This window comes from Caretta caretta, chromosome 13 (assembly GCF_965140235.1).
Source record: "Caretta caretta isolate rCarCar2 chromosome 13, rCarCar1.hap1, whole genome shotgun sequence".
Taxonomy (NCBI): Eukaryota; Metazoa; Chordata; order Testudines; family Cheloniidae; genus Caretta; species Caretta caretta.
In genome coordinates, this window is record NC_134218.1 from 6,621,566 (window position 1) to 6,639,672 (window position 18,107).

The following is an 18,107-nucleotide window of genomic DNA, read 5'->3' on the forward strand; positions in this document are numbered from 1 at the left end:
CCTGTTGTGTAGGTGCTTTGCAGCATGAAGCATGCCATCTAACATGGGGTGTATCTGGCCCACTCCTTGGGCCACTCAATGGCTCCCTCTCCTCCGGAGGCCCTCCCACAGAGACTGTGCTTGCAGTTGGCTTTTATGTGGGGTTGTGCAAAACCCAATCTGAATTGTTGCACCTATCTCTGGGGATTTGCTCTGCCACTTGCTCTCTGGCCTATTCTGGAACTCAGGAGACCTCGGTTCTACTCATAGCTTGGCCGCTGACCTGCTGGATGCCCTTGGGCAAGTCATGTCACTGCTCTGTGCCTCAGTTTCCCCACCTGTAAAATGGGGATAAGGATACTGACCTCTTTGGTAAAGTATTTTGAGATCTATGGATGAAAAGCACTGTATACGAGCTACGTATTATTATCTGTGACCAATGTTCCCTCTAATTTTTGACAGGCCGTGTGCACAACAAATTTCTTCTGTGCAAATTGTTGTGCTTCTGTGCAAACTGTTGTGTGCACGGCGTTTCGCCATGTGCGCAGGGTTTAGGATCTGTGTGCGAGCGCACACGCGCACCGCTTAGAGGGAACAGTGTCTGTGACATGTGTAAAGATATCTGGGTAAGTTTACAGAGATCTAGAATATCTCAGAATGTAGCAAAGCATGTGCTTTGATTGAAGAACTTGGTGCAAGGTAAGATATGGCCCATTAAGTCCTCTCGACATCTAACTTCTACTTATTAATGATTCATATGTGATTTATGCCCAAAGCTAAAATACTAAAAATACTAAAATAAATCCATGAATGTGTGTGTACATTTTAAAATGAATTTTGCTGTGACTGTGTTACCCCCTTTTTTCTGTCACAAATATTCTAGTTAACGCGTTTGCTGGAAGAAACAGCAAAATAAAGACTAAATTTAAGAAACCTGCCACCTGTTCTTCGAGAACTTGCAAAGAGAAAAGGAGGTGAAGCCGGATCAGTAAATTCATTGCCCCACACTATTTACAGAGCTCTGCTCACATATGATCGTATGCATGTGTGGTACATGCAGAACGGTGGGTCTGTCCGTATATCCTCTGCTTCTGCGTGGGCGCTGGTGCCCATAAGGAGTAGAAGTGTAGGGTGGGTTTTTGCAGCTGCCCAAAGGCCGGATCCCAAACCCATTGACGTCAATGGTAAGGCTCCCACTGCCTGCAAAGATTCTGGATCAGAGCCTCTATCGGGCATTGCCTTTTTAAGATGTGGCCCCACACTCCCGCCCTCCTCCCCCTCCTCCCCAGCAAGCGGTTCCCTGGAGGGGGCTCTTTCACTTGCTCCACGACCTCACGGCTGGGAGAGGCAGCTGCTCTCTCAGCCCGGCTGCTGGCAGAGACGGCGGAGGGGGCTGCCCAGCCCCTGGATGAGGCTGAAGGCAGTTGGACCCGGAGATGGTAGCGGGCAGATAGATCCCAGTGAATCAGCCCCTCTTCTTGGTCTGGTGCTTTCGGCTTCCAGCGGCTGGAGGGACCCGCTGGGCTTGGGGAGGATGGGATGCTGCACCGGGCGCTGTACCTTGATTTTCCTCTGCACTTTACAGCTGGTGAGTAGCCGGTTCTTTCCTCGTGTCTCTTCCTCACGCCGGGACAATCAGCCGGGCTCCTAGCCACCCCAGTGGGGAAGCCCCACTTCGCAGCCACACACCCCCACACACCCCTTATCCCCCGGGAGGGTGCAGATCCAGGGAAACTTTTACAGACCGCTCCTGCCCAGCTTGATCCGGGAGCCGAATCGACACGAGTTGGCACCGATTCTCTACACCCACAGGCGAAGTGTGTGTGTGTGTGGGGGGGGGGGGGGGATTGTTGTGTCTGTCTGCGCCCGGATCAACCCTGCTTCTCAAACAGAAGGGGAGCAAGCAACTCATTTTGATTGAGCGACGAGGCACAAACCCAGGAGGGGGAAAGAAGGGGGGGGGGGATCAGGCTCAGAACAAAAGATTCCCGGGATCTAACTCCACTCTCAAACTGCATTGTTAAGAAAATTAGGGATTCCCCGAATTTTGGTAGGTATATTGGAAATTGAAGTCCCACGCAGCTGCTTTCGTAATAATTGTTTATTACAATGATTCATTTTATTACAGAATTGGGTCCCGTTTAACTTTCAGCCTTTCGATTTATATTTTGAAAGGGGTGGGGGAGTCCGGATGTAATCCGGAATTGCTAGTGACTCTTCTTTTCTGGGGTGACTTCATTATTTTATTTGTTTATTTAAAATGGGGGGGGCACCTTTAAAAAAAGTCTTGAACTTGTAAGCTCACCCTTCTTTAAAAAAATAAATAAATAAACCTGATGTTAAAAGTCGAGAATTCTCATAATGATCAGCAGCAACAGCAAAAAGTTGAAAAGTGCTGAAATAATCAAGATATCAAAGAGGCCAAAGGTACTAATATATAAGGCTGCAATGAAAGATTAATTTAATATGCACTTCTTCACTGATTGTATGTGTTCTTGCATATTTAAAACTACTTATTTAAAACATTCTCCTCATTAATTGTACAAATATATATAATCAGAAGCAAACTCCCTTAACGTCTGAAATACTGGTTTTCATACATCATGGCTTTCTGTCACATCTGCATACATGTCAATGCTGAACTGTGATAAACAAAGGTCTGGTTGTTTTATGATTGTCTGTGCATCTAGCTTGTATCTGGAGGTTCCCCATGTCAATTGCTAATAGGCTCCAGGGTTTCTCTTGCCTTAAAAAGGAAATGCCATTCCTTTATTACATTGGGAAGTGCGTTTTTTCGAAATTTGTTTTATTTTGGAGCATAATCTCTAGACCTTGTTGAGGAAAGGAGCCAGTTGATTTTAAACTCCGTAGTAAATTAGTGCCACTGAGTACTCTAGCTAAACCTGTGGTTTGGAATTGTTTACCGTAACCGTAATTTATTTTCCCTGAAGGGACAGTTCTGTGGAGGAAAGAATCTCTCATTTAGCAGAAACTGGAAGCTGCTAGTTTTTAAAACCTAAACCATTGGTCTAAAATTTGTGTGCGGAGTGTGAAGTTTGGGCTATTCATTGTGACTAGCCTAACCAAGAGATATAAGATTTGACTTGTGGATAAATAAAACAAGGAATGTGGTTCTGTTGTTTGAATGAAGCATATTATTAGACACGTTTTATGATGATAATGACAGCAGTGAGTATTTAGTCTTTTGGGGTGTGTGTTCTTCCCTGTAATTTTTCACCCATTCTGTACAGAAGAAAGAGACTGTAACCATGTTAACATTTGAATAAATTAGTGTTTGAACACCTAATTGTCTCTTAAATCCAGCAGTGTATCGGCCTGCTTTAAAAAAAACAACGGCTGGTGCTGCTCTTATTTTTGACAAGCGTGGGAGTTTTCTGGTATCCAGGATACTGGAACAAAGAACCCTGAGCATTTTTTTTCCTTAGGACCCTCCTCCTTGCAAAAAAGAAGCAGCTTCTTTGCCCATTCTTAAGCAGGTTTCGATGCCTCTGTCTTGATGATTGCCCATGGTACTTGCCTTGGTAAATTGGTAGAGATGAAAAATGTGAAGTATGGGGAGGAAATTCCTGAAGCTCTGTCCTGATCATAGAATCATAGAATATTAGGGTTGGAAGGGACCTCACGAGGTCATCTACTCCAACCCCCTGCTCAAAGCAGGATGAGCGTGTGGTCATGAGTTGTTGGCTAAACTCCCAGTAAGTTACTGGGGGAAGCTGTGAGACCTTTTCCTGCTACATTTCCAGCTCTCCTTGTGTGTAAATTGTCACCTCATTTATACAGCAATATAGCTAAGTGAGCTGCAATAGAATGAGATACTGTACGTAATGGAATCAATTAATACAAAAACCAGAAGCGATCAGACCATCATCATTAATAAATTATAAAGATGTGAACTTTCTTTGATCGTTGCATGTCCCTGTTCTATTTCACTTGCTATTTTGATCTCTCTTTATTCTTCCTTTAGTGTTTCCAGACACTGTGCTTCCCATAACAAAAGTCCTGGGGTGAAATCCTGGCTCTACCGAAGTCAATGAGAGTTTTGCCATTGACATCAGTGGGGTAAGAATTTCACCCCTGGTACTTCAAACCTTAATTGAATGCTTTTATACTACTTTGTTTGGAAACTGCATATTCTACTATATATTTCTCTAGTGCAATAACTGACTTTATTGGGAGTTTTTATAAATAATAAATACAAGAAAAGCAAGAGTTCAATTTGCAATGGCTTGTGGAAGTCCTATTACTGCTTATGTGCAAGTAGTTGGATAACTGCCAGTTGTGGATGGAAGTGTTCACAGATCCTGAAATGTTCACAGATTATAGCACAAATGTATGCCTGAAAAAATAAAATATCTTAGTATATTAATCATTGTTCTTTGTTGTTCTCCTGATTAAAAATGTTTGTAAGCCAACTGGATAGCAGAAGCAACAACATGTGAATTAGGTGATCAGCTACACCACATGAATACCAAATAGATCACCAGCAATGCACAGGCTGCAAACTCTTTGTTTAAACTATATAGAGCAAGCTAATGAATATGTTTGAAGAGAATCAGGATTGAGTCTCAGCTGATTCGCTGATCAGAAAGAAGCTACGTTTGTAATGAATAATTTGACTAACTCTAACCTTAAACTGTCGTCCACCTGAAGGTTCCAAATTAAGGTTTTGCTCCTTCATGGCTCTGTGCTGGTGAGCATAGTGAAAGAAAGAGCTCTTCTGGTGCTCTTCTTCCCTGCCACCCCTATGCATGCAGCAGAGCAAGGTAGCACCACTGGTCATGATCCAGCGTGGTCTTCAGTGGAACCTGAGCACAAGCTTAACAGTAAGCACATGTGTGTTGCTAAATCAGGACCATAATGCATAGAAGAGAATTGTATGAAGTGGGCTCAGCTAACATGCAGCTTGCCCCCCCACACATTCCTAAGGGGGAACCCATATTCAGTAGGCTGACGGCTAGCTATTAATACACCTACCCTGTAATACATTTGTGCCCTGGACACAGAGCATAGTTACTCCCACAGCATAGTGCCCCAGACCTGCCAGCAGAAAACCACAAGGCAGTATCTTTGGTCTCCATCACCGTGCCTGTCAAGGGAGGAGTTGGTTCTAGGACTGGCAATCTGTCCTTTTAATTCACACTGTAAGGGCCCAGTAGTGTGAATTAAGGATGGATGGACACAACTGGTTTTATTGTCTTTATATCACTTTAACTCAGAAACTGATGTTACCTGAATGGACTCCCCCTCCTACCCCCCATGAATCTTTGTGGAAATAAGAATATTAGGGAAAGCTTAAGCAAAACCTAAACAGGTTGTATGTTTTCTCGGTGAGGGAGTGGTACCTGGTCTCCATCCCTGTTAAGTGTGTTAGAGAAATGTGCAGTATAGAAATTAATGATAGAAAAGATTTCTAGTGCAGGATTTCACAATCTATGTGGAATACTGCAGAGTGCATCACTCCGGACCCCCAAAATATTGTGTTTCTTGCTGGGACCCACCAAGAAACCGTGGACAGTTGCTAGGTTCCAGACAGGAAACATTTTAATAACTGGTGATCATAGAATCATAGAATCATAGAATATAAGGGTTGGAAGGGACCCCAGAAGGTCATCTAGTACAACCCCCTGCTCAAAGCAGGACCAATTCCCAGTTAAATCATCCAGTCCTGTGCTCAAACAACTTCTCTCTCCTGTTGTTTTCACTCTAGGTGGCTTATCTGATTTCTTTAAATTTTACTTTGCCACTGGGATGAGATCACTGGAGATGCAACTTCATGGGTATTTTCCTATATCACCATATTTTCTGCACTTTTTAGCTGCCCCTTGTTTAGATTTTCCTGTTCATATCACCCCTGTGCTCTACCTTTCATCTCTCCCTTCTCTCCATACATTTGAGCTTTTATGGCACAGCTCTGCCAACGGACCGGGACTTGGCCTTTCTTTGCACTGGGCTTGTTTCTGCCACCCTTACTCACATTGAGAAGTAATTACTTAAACAAATAATCTCATTGACCTCAACAGGGTTACCCCCATGAGTAGTGTGATACTCAGCATAAAGGGCTGCAAAACTGGGTCAGTTATAAGTAACAGATAAAGATAACCTCACCTCAGGTTTGGCCTGTAAATCCATTGAGGTTATTTGGGACCTGGATCCACCCAAAACTCCCCCCCCCCCCCGGCCCCCCGGCTGACTTTCCCCCAGTGGCTCTCATTTTTCCTCCCACCTCTGAGGCCCTGCTGATAAAATCCATCCCACCTCAGGGGTGTCTGGCTGGCAATAGTCACAGCCTTGCCTGGCCACAGCCTGCTGCTCTGCTTCTCACTTGTTTCTTCCAATGGGCCCCTATGCCTCCAGGGCACAGATTTTATAGATTTTGCCTCTTAATCCAGCCTTACTGATGGATTTTATTTATAAACTGCCCTGCCCCCACCCCCCAAAAGAGAGAGAGAGAGAGAAAAAATAAAAAGACAATGCCCACTCAGTGGTGCGTTAGATGCAAACAGGCTGCACCTTGCACCTCTCCATTTTCTCATTTGACCTCTTTCCCAGGCTCTGTCCAGTTACCCCATATGCTATGCAGTGTTCTTCATAACTCTTGATCTTGATTAACTGCTACATGGGCAGGTGGCACGTGAATACAACAGCACAAGGTGATCCTGGAGGGGAAAATAGCAGGTCCCAGTGGCAGCAGATTACCGCGCTTCCATTTCTGCTGACAGCATAAGGAAAAGATGAATCCAAATAACAAAGACGAGGGGCCTCTCTAGCTGCATTGGAGAGAGCATTATTATGTAGGTCCGGAATGGTGAAATATGTCTGTGAGGAGTGGAGCAACTCCGGTATTGTTCATTCTCTTTCCCACCTCTCCATCCCTGAAATGTATCATACCAACCTTGAGGTGTAGTTCATCTCTACAGATCTGTTCTCTGCTTTGTGGTTTACTTCCTTTTATTTTCCATAAGAACAGACAAGGGTCTGTTGCTATCCCAGGGTTGAACCCCTTTCCTCTGTGCTGTGTCTGGGCGCTGGCTCAGATGGAATTCCCCTGGAAATGGGGCGTTCAGCTCAAGAGAACATCCAGTGTAGCCCAGTGACATCCCACAAGCAGAGCTGAGGATGTTCCAGTCTGTGTTACATAAGGAGACTAAGTACTTTTTTACTGGGGTGTAAAAGGCAGCATTTCCAAGAACCTGCTGCAGGGGACTGTCAAACAGGAGATCTTGGAAGGATAAAACTAGAGAGCAAAAGGCCTGATTCTCATTTCTGCTACATCAGGGTAAATCTAGAGTAACTCCACTGCAGTAGGGATAGTTTAAGGTGTTGTTCATGACCTATCAAATCCTAAATGACATGGGACATGCCTATTCCCCACAGATGTACCACCGCAGTTGTGATCAATGAAATTTGTTCTGCCTTCTTATAAAAGAGAAGGTGGGGACAGGGCATTACCTGCCTCAGACTCTGGAACTTGTCCCGCTCACCACATGGTCCAAAATAGTCCAAACAGGACTACTAGTGCTGGTTGAAAATTTTGTGTCTAAATGTTTTTTGATAGAACACTGGGTTATTGACAAAATGAACATTTCCACAGAAATAGAGTGACCATATGTCCTGTTTTGGCTGGGACAGTCCCTTTTTTAAGCCCTGATCCGGACATCCCAACTTTTTGACAAAAACTGGCATTTGTCCCGTTTGCTCTTGCCAACGGATCAGTTGGCAAGAGCAAATGAACAAATGCCCTGTTTATAAAACCAGTTGGGTGCATCCCCCGAGGGGGACGCAGAGGAATGTTGGAGCGGGGTGGCGATGCAAGGTGCCAGGCCGCAGGGCTCAGGGGTCAGCCTCAACCCCAGGTGGCACAGGGTTCAGCCCCAGCCGTGAGTGGCATGGGGCTCAGGGGGGGTCTCTCAGCTCCAGCAGGGGCTCGGGTGCTCAGCCGAGCCCCAGCCGCAGGCGGCACAGGGCTCAGGGATTCAGTCCAAGTCGTGGTTGGGGGGGGTGGCTCTGGTGAGCCCTGTGAGGAGTGGTGGTGAGGGGTGGCTTGGGCGAGCCCCAAACGTCCTGTTTTTATTACACAGAAAGTGCCTGCTTTCCTCAAAAATTTTGGATTTTTTCTGTCTGAAACCCAAACAACATTTCTGGTAAAAAAAACCCAAACGTTTGTCAGTATTCAGCAGCGCTTGTCCAAAAGTGGTTGTCAAAACCTGCAATATTTTCCATTTTCTTTTTTTAATGAAAAGTTTAAAAATTTCACTAAAATTTTTGACAAAAATGAAAAATGTTTTGGTGTTTGTCAAAATTTTCCACAAGAAACATCCCCCCCCCCCCCCCCGCTCTTCCACACAGCTCTGTTGCTAACCGTTTGGGCACTCTGCAAACCATTAATCTGACAGGGTTCTGCAAGAAGATTGAGGATATTTTCCTGTGGTGGAGAAAAGAAGGGAGAAATGAGCTGTTTCATTGCTTTGGTTAATCAGTTATCTGTACAGGAGTACTGAATGCTTTTTGGACATTTTTTAATTATTTAAATCTAAAAAAATAAATAAATGAAATCAAAACCAATTCATACAGTATCTCTAGTCTGAAGCATTCAAAAGTAATGAATCAGGCCCCCCAAAATCATGGAATTGGCTTAAAAATCATGAGATTTTAAAAATAATGAATTCGGGGTCGGGATTTTTTTGGCCTTCTGGTTCTTGAGCATTTAGTGTTCACATTTTCAAGCTTTTCTTTGCAACCAAGAATCTTATTCTAAAACAAAAAACAGAAAGAAAAAAAGCTGAGATTCTCTGTAGATAACATATCTCCCAGAACTGGGGCTTTCTGCAAAACAGCAGATATTGTGAAACCCATGATAAATCCATAAGAGTAGGTAGACTGTTTCTCTGGATTTTCACTGGGACACCTGCGATCAGAATGTGACCCTAAATGTCTATATAAACCAATAGAGAACAGAAATTTTATGTCAATTGCACTTTGAGTTTTACATACTTTAATTTGTCTCTTTAAGGGGGAAATCTAATAACAGAGGACTGTGTCCTCACCTGGTGTAAATCAGCATAACCCCACTGACTTCAGTTATGCTGATTTATACCAGCTCAGGATCTGGCCCAAACTGCTTTTCCAAGCAGTACTTTTGGCCTCATTTATGAAAGGGCATAATTGCCATTTCCCTGGTGTCTGTGGCTTGCTGTCAGTACAGCTGCTTCGGTGTCAGGATGCTAGACATAAGTATGTTGGTTAGCAGAGAAACTGATGCCCCTGATTTTCATTATGTGGTGAGGACTCAATGCAGAAATAAAGACAGCAGCTTTTTATGATCCCTCTTGTCTATCACCTCCCCTTCTCCCACATGTTGTTTGGGTGAATCCAAGTTGAGTAATTTATGCATCAATTTCAACTGCCACCTTTCCTCTGAAATTATGATATGTAAACTGTGGTCTCAAATGCCATCTGCCATGGCTTAATGAAAATATAATGTGGGAATCAATGCACCAGCTTGCCTCTGTCACCTGCTTACAGAAGGCAAACAATTTGCACTGTTGTGCCAGCTTCCTTTGCCACCTCTCAGTGACTGGCCGACTCAGCAGGAAAATGCACCAGCTGTTCTCAGATGCTTCTCAGAGCAGGAGCTTGACTAATAAAGGTTTTTGCTTTCTCCCTCATTTTTGCCCCCTCTAGGAATACATTCTGTCTCCAAATACTTGAAACTCCTTGAAACGTGAACAGTCGTCATTCTTTCTGTGCTGGTGGGGAGAGGATACATGCTCTACCCAGGCCCCGATTTTCTGAAAAATTGGGAGCACAGTTCCGTGGCTAATTTCTGCAGGGAGTGATCCACTGAGACATGCAACAGGACTTGTGCATACAGACACCTGACTTGCATGTATGATCGTGCACCTGGGACAGATCCTCAGCCCTGGTCTACTCCCCTTTGTGCTGTTCCAATAGAACAAAGGAGATCTGGAGATTTCCCAAAGGCTGCTGGGGATTCCCCAATGGCTCGCTTTACACTGCCGGTTCTCCCAGAAACTCCATATAGGTTGTTCTGGGGCATAGGGGTCCAGGAAGGGCTGTGATTTGATACTTCTGGACCACTGAAAGGGTCCAATTCCAGCTGACATAAGCCAAGATCGCCAACAGTGCTGTCAGTTTACCTGTTTCTCTGTGACACGGAAACCTCTCTCACCCCAGTTCCCGAGACAAGTCATTTTGCTTTGGCTTTTACCTGTCCTCTGTCAGATAGTAATGACTTTGGGATGTCGCCCACATGTAGAAGGCCAGATCAGAGCTGGTGCCCTTGCGGTGAGAGGCTTTGTACTCCGTTGACAATCCCATGTGCCAACCAGGCCCCGGCCACACAGATATATGTTGTAAGGATTCAGCGTTACTGAGGAGAGTTTGGTTAAACTTCCCATCAAGAGCAAAACATACTCAGTAAAAAGGGATCTTGGTACTTAAATGAATATGCAGCTATTAGTGAATGTACAGTAAGCACACACAGCAAGGGAGATTTCCTCTTATCAGATGTTTCATATGACCCCTGCTTGGGTGATAATGCTGCATCTCCAGTGGGAAACTAGATGCGACTAGATCTCTGGCTGGTCTCCCAGGATCCCACAATAGTTGCTGTGGAGAGCAGAACCTCTTCTAGGATGGCTACACAGCAACTAAACAACCATGGCTGGCCCGTGCCAGCCAACTTGGGCTCACGGGGCTTGGGCTGCAGGGCTGTTTCACTGCTGTTCAGCAGGGTGGGCAAACTGTTTGGCCTGAGGGCCACATCGGGGTTGCAAAACTATATGGAGGGCTGGGTAGGGAAGGCTGTGCCTCCCCAAACAGCCTGGCCCCCGCCCCCTATCCACCCCCTCCCACTTCCCGCTGCCTGACTGCCCCCCTCAGAACCTTTGGCCCATCCAACACCACCTGCTCCTTGTCCCCTGACCGCCTCCTCCCAGGACCCCCGCCCCTAACTGCCCCCTGAGACCCCACCCCCTATCCAACCACCCCTTCTCCCTGTCCCCTGACTACCCCAACCCCTATCCACACCCCCGCCCCCTGACAGGCCCCCTGGGACTCCCAAGCCTATCCAAGCGCCCCGTTCCCTGTCCTCTGACAGTCCTGACCCCTATACACACCCCTGCCCCCTAACAGGCCCCCTGGGACTCCCATGCCTATCCAGCCCCCACTGTTCCCCGTTCCCTGACCACCCCCCCCGAACCTCCGCCCCACCCAACCGCCCCCTGCTCCCTGTCCCCTGACTGCCCCCCAGGACCGCCTGCTCCCCACCCCCTTACCATGCCAGAGCCCAGCCATGCCGCCACGCTGCCTGGCAGGAGCGGCGGGCCAGAGTGCGGGTGTCGTGGCGCACTGAGGCTGTGGGGGAGGGGGAATAGCAGGGGAGAGGCCAGGAGCTAGTCTCCCCAGCTGGGAGCTCAGGGGCCGGGCAGGATGGTCCCGCGGGCCGGATGTGGCCCTTGGGCCATAGTTTGCCCACCTCTGCTGTACAGACTTCCAGGCTTGGACTGGAATCCAAGCTCTAGGACCCTGCAAAGTGGGAGGGTCCCAGAGCTTGGGGTCCAGTCCAAGTCCAGAAGTCTATACAGCAATGAAACAGCCCCACAGCCGGAGCCCCACGAACCCGAGTTGGTTGGCATGGATCAGCCGGGGTTTTTTCTTTGCTGTGTAGACATACCCTTCAAGGTTTAATGCCAGAGCCTTAAAGGTACAGTTCTCCACCGCTGCCCTCCCATTGCTAGCTCACCACTAATGACTGCGGAGGCTCACAACACTCACTCACTTTCTTATGTCCCACTACAGTGGCAGGGACAGCAGGTCACAAGGCCCTTGTGTCGAAACTTGGGACTTTCCTGGCCGGACTAGGACCCCTGGCTGCTATGTGTGTGTATTGCTTCCGTGTTTGGAGGGGATGGCTGAGGCACAAACCCAGTCAGTCACTAGCGAGTGCCACAGAGAATCAGCCAACAAATGATTCCAATTGAATGATAAGAGAAAACGAGGTCTTTTCCCCTGTGTCACTGAAGCAGGCTTGAGTAACTAGCCCTTTTCACCTAGAATGGGTTTTCATGCTGCTTCCCTCCACCAGAGCGAATGGATTGGGTGTCATGATGACCCTGTTTCCCTGTGTACTCTTACCAGGCTTCTCTCCTTCAAGAGAAATTCTGTTTGTTGGACGGAGCAGGTGCTCTGCTGCATAAAAGTCTAATCAGTGCTCCCTGTGCTGAGGTCACAGTCTTCTTAGCACTCAGTGGGTTGGATGCTTTAGCACTATTGCCCTGGCAATCACTATCCGATCCTCCCTGCAGCTGCGCATTGAGCCCTGTAGATCTCTGGGTCCATTTTCTGCAGTAACTCACCAGTCTACAGTTTGGTCAGTAATTGCTGCTGCTCTGTTAGCAGATATTTTTTCTCAGACTGTTTATCCTGCTGTTGTGGGTTTCTCACACACTCAGAGTCTGAGGAAAGGTGACAGTTTTTTTCTTTTAAACTTACTGTGAGCCAAACAGACCAAAGCCTCTTGCCTTTTAAGATACTCAGGAGTGGGCCTGTATGTGATTTGCAAATATGCATGGCAGCTAATTGCCCACAACACAGGCTAATGCATGAGCCGGTGGGCCTCAGATCAAAAGCAAGAGTCTGTGGGCTCAGTTTAAAACAGCACAAACTGGGAAATTAGATGTGGGACGTTACATGAGCCCTCAGACTTTCAGAGCTGCCAACGAAATAGCTTAAAACTGAGATGTGTGGCAGCCAAAGAATAGAAAGGGTGGTATAAAGCCCTCTGCACTGCTTCAAACTATAAAGACTGCATCTCCCGCCAGCTGACTAATGGTGCTTTGTTTTATTTCTTCGATGACCAAGCCTGTTACAACTGCTGTGAACTATTCTGTTGCTAAATATACAGTTGTGTTATAAAATATCTGCAGTCCTATGCACTGGGATCGAATGGATACTTGCATGAATCATTTAATAAACAACGAATTTCTGAAGAGGCTTATGGTGGCAGCAGGTGGGAGGGTGAGGGAATTTGTCTGCAGATTGCTTAGCCAAAGAATGCTTTCCTGGCATAAGAGGTAACCCCCAGTTTCATTTGTGCTAGATTCTCTCATGAGGGGTGACCACAGCCATGTAAACTGTGCCTCCCAACCTACGCGTCAGGGCAATGTCCTGCAAGTATAAGCCAATCCAGATGGAATTCATTTTTGATGGTCAAATGCTAACTCTATTTTCCTATATAAAAAGAGAGAAAGTCCTGTTCTGGGGGATTTGATAGCTCATGTGGTTGGCAAAGGGATAAGGATTCTTTCCATTCTACAGCAGGTCATCACTTAAACTGTAACCCAGATTAACACTAACCAAAAATTACCACCTGATTGGACTTAGGTGGGGTAGATGAGAAAAGGTGGTGTGTTAGGCCCGGTTATCCTTCAGGAATTTCACACTAATACAAGCAGCTGAGCAACATGCATGCACCAGCTCAAAGTGGGAGCTCCCTTCAGAGTGTTACTGGATTAAACTGCTCTGGACTAAGAAGTTGATGTAGTTGGCCTCCGTCTAGTTCCGAGCAGACAGACATCTGCACATCAGAAACCCACCTCCACTGTGGCAAGCTTGTTCGGAACAGAGGGAGGCAAAGGCTGGAATAGCTATGGAAACGGCGTGATTGTCTCACCCCTAGAAGTGAGCTCTGCGGGCTAGCGAGGAGCTACGTTGGCAGCGCTCTGTGGAGGAAGCTATTGTAACTCATGCAAAGTGTGGCTTTTTGTCCCCCTTTCGTGGCTAGGCCAGTTGTAAAGGGTTTATGAGTTTGCTAAGTCCTTTGAACTAATAGATCTCCTGCTTTTGCTGGCTCCTGGGTTTAGCTCCAGAAGTCCTGGGTTCAATCCCTGCAGATGACCTAATCCAGCTCACCATTAGGTTTGCTCTGCTCTTGCCAGGGGTGAAAGTAACTTAAAGGACTTACTGGTACGCTGGAGTCCTGAGCAGTGGGGCGGGGCTTTAAATCCCCAGGCCCTTAAAATGCCCGGGCCCTTTAAATCAAGATTTAAAGGGGCCTGGGCTCCGGTGCAGTTGCAGTGACTGGGAGCCCTGGGCCCTTTAAATCACCGTCAGAGCCCCATGGTAGCAGTAGCTGCAGCGGCGGCCGGGAACCCTGGGGCTCAGGCAGCGATTTAAAGGGCCTGGGGCTTCCAGCAATGGGGCTCTGAGGGCGATTTAAAGGGCCAGGGGCTCCGCTGTGGTAGCGGTGGCCGGGAGCCCCGGGCCCTTTAAATCACCGCCGGAGCCCTGGGGCTCCCAGCTGCCGCCACTACCCCAGGGCTCCGGCAGCGGGTCTCTGGCGGCGATTTAAAGGGACAGGGGCTCCAGCCACTGCAGGGCACCCCGGGCCCTTTAAATCGCTGGCCTGGGGAAGCTGCCCCCTGCCGGTACGGTCGGCTGTGTGGCAGCCCGTACTGGCTTACTTTCACCTCTGGCTGTTGGCCTGTGTTGTGCTTGTTCTGTGGACAGAGAATTTAAGTCTCCAGAGCTGATGTGGTGGCACCTTTTCACAAACCACTACGTTTTAAAAAAAGAGAGAAATTCAGTTCTGCTCTTGAATAAAACATGAGCCATAGAGGAACTGCCAGTTGGTGCGGGAGGAGGAGAAATAGAGGGGACACCATCTCACCCATAAAGTGAATATAAACATGATGTGAAAATTGTAGCGCAGGAGGGGCCTGATTATTGTGGGACACGCACGGAAACATAACTGGAAAGTAAGTTGGTTGGAGGCCAAAAAATATATATACAATAAAACACTAGACTAGACTGTAGAGGGGCCACTGGAAATAAAAACAAATTGGGTAGCACTGCAGAAGAGAGAAATTATGCTCATAAGATAAACAATGCTTGAGTGACACTGTATAAATAGTTACATATAATGGCACTACTGTGTGTCTCAGCATGTCTAATTGGAAGGCTGGACAATATCTGATGGAAACTCTGAGTTGCAAATTTTTCACCTATAATAAGTAAGATTTTTTTCCTTTTTATTCTCCCGCTCCCATCACCCCATTTAACACGGAGTAAAAAAAAAAATCCCCCTCTACCCTATTTAATTGAGTTGTAGGGATTGGAGCAGAATGGATTTTTCTTATTGCAAACACATCACGGCAGGAACTGCATCATAAGAAGAATGAGTAGCCAAAATGAATGAAGAACTTGCCGCTTGCTCTTATTTTATGTTGAACCAACATTATCAAGGTCTGAAGTCAATGATAGTTTTACCTCAATAATGGCTGCAGTATTTGATCTGGGAAATGAAGACTATATTTTAAAATGTGTAGTTTTGCATCCATGCATCTTTTGGTTTGTGTTAAAGCTGGAATGATGCATCTCCATTGACACCTGTCAAAGGATGCAAAATTGCATCTTTAAAAATCTGGCTTAGAAATGTGTTTTGGTTTGTTTAAATAATGATTTTTTAAAAATTGCATCCTTATCTTGGAAACCCAGCAGCATTGGACTAACATGTGAAGAACAGAAAGTGAAAGTTCTCATTTTGTTATCTAATTTGAATATAATGCAAAGGGGAAATGAACAGCATTCGTAGTGAAAAGTAAATTAATTGTGATTAAGAAAAATGAAACAATTTAAAAAAACAAAGTACTTTTTTAGCTTGATCATTGCCTTTAATAAATTCCACATGAGGCTCTCTTGGTTAGTAACAGTAGTATCCTAGGACTGGTCTGGCTAACAGAACTGATCAGACCTAGTAATGTTACCAAATGCGAAGCGTATATATGTAATATAACCTCCCCAAGGCCGTCAAAAATGATAACAGTATATTGGGATTCATTAGGAAAGGGATAGATAATAAGACAGAAAATACCATATTGCCTCTATGTAAATCCATGGTTCGCCCACATCTTGAATACTGTGTGCAGATGTGGTCGCCCCATCACAAAAAAGATATATTGGAATTGGAAAAGGTACAGAAAAGGGCAACAAAAATGATTAGGGGTATAGAACGGCTTCCATATGAGATTAATAAAACTGGGACTTTTCAGCTTGGAAAAGAGATGACTAAGGGGGGACAAAAGTAAATAATGAAGTGCTATTTACTCCTTCTCATAACCCAAGAACTAGGGGTCACTAAATGAAATTAATATGCAGCAGATTTAAAACAAACAAAAGGAAGTATTTCTTCACACAATGCACAATCTATAGAACTCCTTGCCAGAGGATGTTGTAAAGGTCAGGTCTATAACAGGGTTCAAAATAGAACTAGATATGTTCATGGATGATAGATTCATCAATGGCTATTAGCCAAGATGGGCAGGGATACAAAAGCATGCTCTGAAAAGTCCCTAGCCTCTGTTTGCCAGAAGCTGGGAATGGTTGAAAGGGGATGGATCACTTGATTACTTGTTCTGTTCATTCCCTCTGAAGCCCCTGGCATTGGCCATTGTTGGAAGAGAGGATACTGGGCTGGATGGACCATTGGTTTGACCCAGTATGGCCATGCTTATGTTCTAAAGCTCATATGCAGGTTTTGAGCATGGGACTTTCAGCCCCAAAGCACGGGCTTTACTACTGAAGATGCAGTAACAACTCTGGTAGCTCACATCAGTTAGTAGGCTGTTATCCTCTGTGGACTAGCCATAGCCTGTTATACTTTACAAACATGACGTAAAATCCTGTAAAAAATATAGAGGCTGAATTTCAACCCTAGTTGTATGTCTAAACTTATTATGGTACATTTATATATTTAATTTATTTCTGCAGTTAATAGTATCTGTATTTTTTTGTTTGTATTACCTTATTTAAAACAAAACAAACACTAGACAGAACACCCAGTGTTCTACTGGAATGCTTCATCAGGAGGAAAACCAATGAAACAGTCAGGACCTCAAAACTTACAGAAAGCTTCCTGGAACAGCACTCTTATAAGAGGGTTTCAAAACATTTAGGAATCCTGAACAGTGAATTGCTGGTGAGAACTCAGAGATAGTAATTCAGAATCCGTTGTACAGCTTTGTTCTCTTTCCAGCTCCTTATAGATACAAAACTGGCTTTGTGCCCCAAATTGATCTGAAAACCTAAAAATCCTGAGTTTTATAAATATTGATTCAAAATATAGAGGTGCAGAGGGAATGGAAGGAGAGTTAGATTTGATACCTGTAATTACTGAAGTAATTAATCAATCATTCAACTATGTTGGATTTTCTTCCCTCAGTGCAATCAGGCGATGAAAATCAATAGCGATTGATTAATTTTGCAGCCACTCTATAGAAGGGAAGTTGTTTGTGGGCATACTGGGACTGGATTGTGGTTATTGGAAAACCCTGGGAATGCTCTCTCTGTGAACATGCTGACAGTTTCCATTTTTAACAAAATATTTGTTTGTCTTCTTGACCTCCTCTAAAACTTGTTGAATGCACTTTCTTGCGTCTAAACATTGGATCTTCTGTTTTCTCCCCAAATATCTCCTTTTTGTAGTGAAATCCTACCCTATTAAAGTCAATGAGAGTTTTACCATTGACTTGAGTGGGGCCAGGATTTTACCCCATCGATTTTAAATGTTGATAGATAGGGATAAAGCATTTCCCTGAGTTCCTAGAATGTTGGGATTTCTGTTAAGTATTCATGGTCAAATACATCATATGATTTAGACCTCAAGAGGGTGATTAGTAACTTCAGAACATAAAAATGGCTGTACTGGGTTAGACAAATGGTCCATCTAGCTTAGTATCCTGTCTCCATCAGTGGCCAGTGTCAGATGCTTCAGAGAGAATGAACACAACAAGTCAATTATTGAGTGATCCATCCCCTGTCATCCACTCCCAGCTTCTGGCAGTTGGAGGTTTTGGGACACCCAGAACACAGGGTTGCATCCCTGACCACCTTTGCTAATAGCCACTAATGGACCTATCTGCCATGAACTTATCTAATTCTTTTTTGAACCCAGATATACTTTTGGCCTTCACAACATCCACTGGCAATGAGTTCCACAGTTTTGACCATGCGTTGTGTGAAGAAGTAATTCCTTATGTTTGTTTTAAGCATGCTGTCTCTTAATTTTATTGGGTGTCCCGGTTCTTGTG

General features: G+C 45.3%; 1 protein-coding gene across 4 annotated transcripts in view; it reads left to right on the plus strand.

Annotated features, from left to right (window-relative positions):
• Positions 1–1,003: 1,003 nt before the first annotated feature.
• Positions 1,004–18,107, plus strand: part of NKAIN4 (sodium/potassium transporting ATPase interacting 4) — an 81,517-nt gene continuing 64,413 nt past the window's right edge. For all 4 annotated transcript variants that reach the window (XM_048820285.2, XM_048820287.2, XM_048820288.2 and 1 more), the window contains exon 1: positions 1,004–1,567. In XM_048820285.2, coding sequence (XP_048676242.2) covers positions 1,019–1,567 — 549 coding nt within the window. In that variant the 5' untranslated portion in view covers positions 1,004–1,018. The remainder of the gene's footprint in view (positions 1,568–18,107) is intronic.